This window comes from Neolamprologus brichardi, chromosome 20 (assembly GCF_056152115.1).
Source record: "Neolamprologus brichardi isolate AB-2024 chromosome 20, ASM5615211v1, whole genome shotgun sequence".
NCBI lineage: Eukaryota > Metazoa > Chordata > Actinopteri > Cichliformes > Cichlidae > Neolamprologus > Neolamprologus brichardi.
In genome coordinates this window covers 34902501-34910218 of record NC_142123.1, presented here as the reverse complement: position 1 = coordinate 34910218, position 7718 = coordinate 34902501, and the positions used below count along the sequence as shown (strand labels likewise).

Sequence of the window (7718 nt, the reverse complement as noted above, 5' to 3'; positions counted from 1 at the left end):
GAACTGACCTCAAGTACTACAGTAAAAATGTATATATGGCAGATAAAATTTAGACATAAACAGTCATAAAAGTATAAAAGCAAATATAAAAACTGAGCAAAAAAACTCTAAACTGCATCAGCGTCATCGACCTCCGAGTCAGTTACCGAGTCACTCCCATTAAACAGGTTTTAGTCATAATGTAGTTTACTGTGTTTTTATTTGTAGTTTTTACTGTGAGTTCTTTTTTTTATGTTTTTAATGGTATTGTTTACGTGCTACTGTAAGGTGACCTTGAGGGTCTGAAAGGCGCCTATAAATAAAATGTATTATTATTATTGCCGGCAGAGGGCGCTGGAGGCTGCTGGTAGCGCAGAGAACAAAGAGAAGTGCAGGAAAACGAGCGACGTGTTAACGTTACAGCCTCAACGGAAATGAAATGAACGCATGTAAAGTGAGCTTGTACTGATGCTTACAGGGATGTACACGCGCCGGTATTTTGTGATGCAAATGTTGAAATTTTGTTTCAGTGATGTTTCCATGGAAACCCGCTGATTCAGCGACTTCAACGGGGGTTTTTTTTAGGGAAAGCAGTGAGGGCGGAGCCTTTGTTCGTCCCGCCTCCCACTGGGGTACGTCATGTGCAGTATAAAGGCGGGAGCTGCCCGTTCCCCCGCACACCACAGCATCGTCGGAACTCGCTCGGGCCTTGGAGGGTCACATTTACCCAAAACTTCTTTTCAAATGGGCCCCGTTGCCTAGCGTTCACTCCCCCAGCCTCGCCGACTGATCGAAGTGAGTGCTCCCGAACATCAAGCACGTCTGGGTCCGCACAAGGTGAGGCTACCGGCCGCGACGAGCGGTTAGAAAATGGTGGTTAGCGGTGCCTGTGACGGCCGTTTCCGGCACAAAGTGGACATTTTGATGGTCTCACGTCCCCATCTCGTCCCGAAGCCTTTCCGTCCCCGTTATCCTAACCGTTACGTCTCTCACGGTGTTACCGTGGCAGCAGCGGGGTGCTGTCCGGCCGTTAAAGGCGGATTAATCGGAAACAAAATGTCCTCCGGACATCCTCCGTGTGCCCCCCCCCCCTCCGGGGTCTTTTCTCCCACCGGGCCGTTTGCAGGGTGAGATGATTACCGACAAGATGTCGGTCTGCTGCAGTGACCGTTAGTTGTAAACAAGCCCGACTGGGATGACGTCATTGCCGTGTACGTGCAGCACGCGAGGCTGCAGTGACCGTGATGCTTTCATGCACTGTTATCTTGTCTGCAGGTTTCCCCTCGCACTGTTAGGCTGTGTCTAATGTTTTGGCTGCTGTGGCAGGTTTACACCTGTGTAGAATAAAAACTAAAGATCCTGAGATGCTCTTGATGTCAGCCTGATGTCTCTGCAGCTGCTCGTTGACGTCAGGCTTTATTGATGAACAGATGATCAATGAGCTGCACGCTCATGTGTCCCGTGTAAGCACAGGCAGGAATCATGTTTAAGCCCTTTGTGGGAGGGGATGTTTGGTTCCTAGCTGGCCATGTTTACGGTGGGACAGGTTAGGGTGTCACTCACACAGCAGAGCAGCCTGCTGTGATGGTGATTATTGGACTAATAATATCTATGGACACAGGAAGTGATGCTTCACAGACACTGATTCAGGGAGGCTGACTGATGGCGTTTGTGTTTATATACCTGTTTGTTTCCGTAGAGGCAGTGATTGGTCAGATCCTGCATACAGATTACACAGTAATCTTTATTTCCTCGTGTAATCCTCTGAATTACAGTAGTAACCGTAATCTGTTATTGCCTTTCTGTTTAATCTCAACAGCGAGCAGTGTGTTCATTATCATCAGTGCTTCTCCATCACTGGTGTGTGTTTTTAATGGATGGGTGAAGTCCTGCCCACAGGACGATCTGATTGGTTAGAGAAAAACCAGAGGAGCACATGTAAACAAACTGTCAGGACATGGTCATGTGACTCTGTCACTGCTTTAATGGCTGAAATGGTGACTGCAGGTCATTGGTGTGATTACTTCCTGTCTGTTTTGTCCCTGCAGGGTTCCATCAGCACAGTGTACAGCGACCAACGGCCCAACAATGGCAGCTATCCCAGCAGGAGGGTCTCTCGTGGCGACCACTGATTACTACCGAAGTGAGTATCGCACGAAGAAGAGTTGGCAGGTTACAGTCGGCGAGGTGGAGACTAACCCGAGGTTTGTGTCCCGCAGGGCGCATCGGCTCTACGTCCAGCAGCAGCTCGTGTGGCAGTTCGGAGTACAGCGGCGAGGTCATCCCTCACCATCCAGGTCAGTGCACAGTGGGACAGGGCGGGGCCGGATGCATCGGTGGGAGTCTGGTGGCGTGGGAGCATTCTGTCGCGTTTCTTGTGCCGACATCATGCGGTTTAAAATGCAGCAGGCGGGGCTTTCTGAGATGCTCCGCTCGCTCGCACACTGAGTGAGGTAAGCGGCGGCTCTTCTGGCAGGAACTTTGTGTCCTGAAGCGACGCCCACGTGAGCTGAAGCAGATCCAGATGTTTCTCTGAGCATGCTCAGTTCTTCCTCCCTCAGCCTCGGTTTGGGAGACGGTGGGCTGAGAGACCGGTCTGATCCGGTTTGTTGAATTACAGCTCCTGTGAGAGCGCTGCTCTTCATCACCACAGCACACTGCATGTCGCCAGGGAGCACGCTCAGACACACACACGCTCAGAGTGAACTGAACACACCCAGTTTCCCCTTTCACCTACTTTCAAGAACAGAGCTGGGAGGGTGTAAACAGAGGTGTGTGTGTGTGTGTGTGTGTGTGTGTGTGTGTGTGTGTGTGTGTGTGTGTGTGTGTGTGTGTGTGTGTGTGTCAGCTTTCTTCCATGAATGAGAGCTCTGTCTCAGAAACCAGGGCGGTGCTCAGACTCACCGAGACTTTATGCAGGTCTGATGCAGTCATTTCCTGTCACCATAGAAACGTCTTTGTTATAAAATAACTGACCAGTTTGAAACTCTTTCAGCGTTTTTTGAACGTTTAAACTTGTGTGGGCGGAGTCAGTGATCATGTGATCCATCAGCTCATCAGGCTGATGTGTGAACTGCTTTCTGGAAAAGTCTCAATTTGATTTCATCAGTTTTCACGTTTGTGTTCAGGAATCAGAAAGTTTGACTTGTTCTTGTGACCGAGGTTAACGCCGCCGCTGTGACGGCGGGAAACGCAGCGGTCCTTTCACGGTTAAACGCTGCTGTCGTGTCTGAATGTTGGACTCTGTCTGCAGGACTGCCCAAGCAGGACTCCGGCCACTGGTGGTCCAGCTTCTTCTTCGGGAAGCAGCCGGGGATGACCCCACTGACTGAGGAGGCGCAGCACAAGTATGGACGCACACGCGCACATAAATAAACGTTATTAGCAGCGATGGTCTGACTTGGTTAACGCCGCTCTCTTCCTGGCAGGGCGGGGGTCTCTGGTGTGGTGACTAACGGTCAGATCACCTGTGTCGCCCGGGACATGGTGATGCAGCGGCAGGCGAGCGAGAGCAGCGACGCGGGAAGCCCCGTCTCCTCGTGATCCTGCGGTCTCTCTCGGTCTTCGCCACCACACCTGATTGGGGGGAATCGAACCATCAGCCAACGCTAGGTGACGGGAGGAAGTCCCGTTTACAGCCTTAGTTTCTTTTTTCCTTTTGTACGTGTCGTAGTGCGGCTGCTGTTCTGTTCCTGTAACCTCACTTTTTAAATTAATGACCAAAAATAAAGTAAAAAATAAAAGCAGCCGATAAGCTCTGTTTGTTTTTAACATTTGTAATGTGTGTTTGTATTCAGCCTGAAGGTGGCGCTGCCACAGGCATTTCTTAACCTTTCTCACTTTGTCACTGCAAACGAAATAAAGTCGAGTGCATCCCGACGCTCTGTGTGTTTGTTCAGCCTCCAGGTGACCTCAGGGTGAGGAGGCCACGCTTCATTGGCCTCACTACAGGACGGAGCAAACGCCTCCTGCTCAGGGCGATAAACTCAAACCCTGATCTCATAGAAGCTGCTTCAGGATCGATGACACGTCACCTGAAGCCCGCAGCACTACGTTATTACTGTGACATCATCAGGAGCCTCTAATCTGTCAGATTAACAAATAAACGCCACACGTGGAAATACTGAAGCTCTGATCAACACTAATGTCCAAAACACTCCAGCTCCGAGCAGATTAGCAATTACTCAGATTACTTTAGCAGGTTCTAACTAACAGATCCCAAACACGTATTTTTGGGTGTTTTAGAGGGGTCTCACTGACCCCCGTGAATACCCCGTGTCAACTAGCATGAACAGCTGGTCACGCCTCAGATTTACCTGACAAGGTGAGGTCTCTGAACCTCCTACGGACAGGTGAAGTGAGTCTGTGGAGCAGTGTTGGTGCTCAGGTAAATGAGCAGCTGTCATCCTTCACCTGGGCTGTGTGAGTGTGAAGGCAGCAGAAACGCAGCGCGTCACATGACGTACGTGTGATGGGTTGGACTAAGGCCAGAGCGGGCACAGACTCGGGTTTGTAATGAGGAGGCCTGCTGGACGGAGCCATCAGATCAGATTAAGTGAGTGCTGGCGATAGCCTCCATCTTTTATTTACAGTGTGCGGTCCGTGGAGAAATCTGCAGGTGACGGCGGTGCTGCAGAAACCCTGACGCAGGCTTTTCTGACCGGCAGTGAAAGGTTCGTGTGAGCGCTGCTCATCTCTGCGCGTCTCTATGAAACACAGGAAAGACAAACACGTTCTGCTCCGCCGCACCGAGGAGGTCTGCGCCTCATTTGTTTCCATGCTGCACTTTTTCCAGGTCACCGGCTGTTCTCCACCGCTGCCCGGGCCGTGGCTCCGCCTTTCTACCCAGGTGAGAGGAATCACTGACTGCACCGTTCATTCATTTTATTATCAAACATGGGCATTTTAGTCATGTGATGCAGTCATGTGACCAATTAAACAAAGATAGTGGAGTGCATTATACAGCAGGTGTTTTGTTTGACAGCCCTATTAAAGATTGATATCAGTCTGTAGATGCTCCAGAGAGCTTTTCTTCAAATCCTTTAATTCTCACTCGCTTTTGCAACTTTATACTTTTGTGTTGTCGCAGCAACAACTGCACCTCATTGTTAGTCTGTTTAAAAAAACTCGCTGCTTTTCCTCCACATTTTGCCGCCACGTTTCAAAGAGCCGGAAAGTAAATAAGCGGCAGACAGCATGAGGCAGGTCGAAACTTGTTTCACGCATGCGCAGGACTGGAACGTAAACGTTTTCGACCGTTTCAATGTGGACGCACAACCCGTGTTGGGGAGTAACGGAATACATGTACCGCCGTTACGTATTTAAAATACAAAACATGAGTAACTGTATTCCGTTACAGTTACCGTTTAAAAAGGTGGTATTTAGAATACAGTTACTTTGTTGAAATAAAGGGATTACACGGCGGTACTTCCCTGTTTCATATTGTGGCGGGTCAGGACTGTTTGGGTTTTGTTTGACAGCTACGTTCTGTTGTTCCAGGCGGCAGCGTCACGGTTGCCATGGTTACAGGGTGACGCTCTCTCTGCGTGTTTCCTGGGTGAGAGAGGCCTTTTTGTTGTTGTTGTGCTAAGCTAACAGGCAGAATGCTACAGGTATAGCTCTAAAGAATGTAGCATCATGGGCAGTGTAGTCCGTGCTGCAGGGAGAATGGACTGCCATACACGTTATGTGTCTGTGAGCGAGGGAGGGAGAAAAAGGAAAAGTACGAGCTGTCATCGAGCAGAAACGGGAGCTGGAAGCATGTAAATATAATAATAACCACTGCAGCCAAGAAGAGAGCCTGACGAGCCCAGCTGTAAGTAAGCTATTAAGACTCGACTGTACACCGTGTCCGTGTTTTCCTCTGAAACAATAAGTTCTGTTGGAGCAGCCTTTCAACGCCTCTCTCTGTCTCTGCTAGCAAAGTTGACCCAGACAACAAAGTAAAGCTAGTTTTCAGCTACGAGCCGACACAGAACCCACCGTATTAGCCAGAGGTCCCTTTACTACGGTTCGGAGCCGCAGACCTTCAGTAACAGTAATAAATCACAGCAATAGTACATTCATGTAGTTGTAAACAGCATGATAATATATTAAGTAATCCAAAGTATTCAGAATACGTTACTCTCATTGAGTAACGGAATACGTTACAGAACCCGTGACACATGACTGAGTGAATGTTGATGCACACCTGCTCTTCTTCTGCTTTGCTCATTTCCTGTCTCACGTTAAACACAAAGTGAGCTCAGGTGGCTCTGAACACTTCATCACACCTGCAGCTCGAGAGAGGCAGCCAATCAGAAGAGCCGTCATTGCTGCTGGTTTGTTGTTGTATAACAGGATGAACTGGTGCAGAAAACTGAATGAAGACAAATGTTTGTTTTACATGCAGGAGTTCAAAGGTCAAAGATTCAGAACACGGTGCTCACTTTCCAGAAGATGTTTGTTTGCAGTTATCTTTATTCTGAGCACGACCAGGACGCATGCACGCCAACACGCCAACACGCCTTTGTGCCACATCAGAGATTTACCATCACAATGACTCACAAGTTAAAAATACAGTTTACAGCGTGTGTGTGTGTCTGTGTGTTCATACTTCGGTAGAAGTGTTTTCGGGCGAGCACGCAGGCTGGAGAGTTGACGCTGGTCATGGTGGTTCAGGGTGGGTTTGCTGACCTGCAGGATCCACAACCTGCAGACAGACAGATGGAGGTCAAAGGTCAGATCCAGTTTGAAAGGTGTAAATAATGTAACAGAGGCAGGAACAGAAACAGGAGGAAGTAGAAGAAATGAATAAAAGCCACGAACCAGAATAGAAAACTGATTTCTTGGAGCACCCAGACTCCCTGAGCATCGTCTCCTCAGGGAGGAATCCCAGAGGCCCGTTTCCATCGGCACCTCGGCTTTAAAAGCAGTGAGGGAGGGGGGGGGGCTGCCAGCCGGCTCACAGCGTTCAAACAGGGATCAATAAACTCTGAGGAGCTGCACACTGTGCCTGCAGGAAGTAGGAGCAGTGCTGACGTCCACGTGTCGGTTTAATGTAGCATCTTAACGGGAAGATGCAGGAGTTTGGGTCTGACTCATTACAGCTCACGAGAAAGAAGCTGTTTCCATGACGTCCGCTTATGTCGGTGATAAAGGCTCAAACCGAAATGCTTTAAGCTCTTTGAAGCTTCTGTGCTGACATGAGACAATGTGCAGTTCAAATGTTATGGAAGAGGTGTGTGTGTGTGTGTGTGTGTGTGTGTGTGTGTGTGTGTGTGTGTGTGTGTGTGTGAATTTAATATCCAGCACAGGCTTACAGGATAAATCCGCCCCGCAGAGGCTGACGCCGCGTAAACTGGAGGCAGGACTGTGAGTAAAACTCGACTTACAGCAAACCAAAGACCAGTCAGAGGCGCATAAAACAAGTATCCAACCAAACTCTGTGATTGGTGTTTCCGTTCAGCAGCAACTGCGAGCCTGAAAGTGACATCATACATACGTGGGAGAGAAACAGGAAGCTCACTGCAGGCCTCGGTTACTGAGTCAGCTGGAAAAATTCATAACTTCAGTTTTTCTGATGATCAGATAAGTTCAGCGTTAATGTTCGACCTTTGTAAATGTTTGGATGGCAAAGACCTCTGGGGTCAAAGGTGGCATCAGCGTGATGTCGGCGGCTTGAGGAGGAGGGCGGAGCATCCGAGGTCAGCCTCACACTTTGAGCCAGCTTAAAAGGCTGTTAGCGCGAGCAGCTATTG

General features: G+C 49.2%; 1 protein-coding gene across 1 annotated transcript; it reads left to right on the top strand.

Annotated features, from left to right (window-relative positions):
- Positions 1–552: 552 nt before the first annotated feature.
- ppdpfb (pancreatic progenitor cell differentiation and proliferation factor b) lies at positions 553–3858 on the top strand. The gene is made up of 5 exons (XM_006807421.3): positions 553–816; positions 2028–2122; positions 2199–2276; positions 3233–3326; positions 3408–3858. The coding sequence occupies exons 2-5, from the start codon at positions 2068–2070 to the stop codon at positions 3520–3522; spliced, it is 342 nt and encodes a 113-aa protein (XP_006807484.1). The 5' UTR covers positions 553–816; positions 2028–2067; the 3' UTR covers positions 3523–3858.
- The last annotated feature ends 3860 nt before the right edge of the window (positions 3859–7718 follow it).

Coding starts and splice junctions, on each gene's coding strand:
- ppdpfb (XM_006807421.3), top strand. CDS start 2,068: ATGGCAGCTATCCCAGCAGGAGGGTCTCTCGTGGCGACCACTGATTAC. Junction 2,123..2,198: donor GACCACTGATTACTACCGAA/GTGAGTATCGCA, acceptor TGTGTCCCGCAG/GGCGCATCGGCTCTACGTCC. Junction 3,327..3,407: donor ACTGAGGAGGCGCAGCACAA/GTATGGACGCAC, acceptor TCTTCCTGGCAG/GGCGGGGGTCTCTGGTGTGG.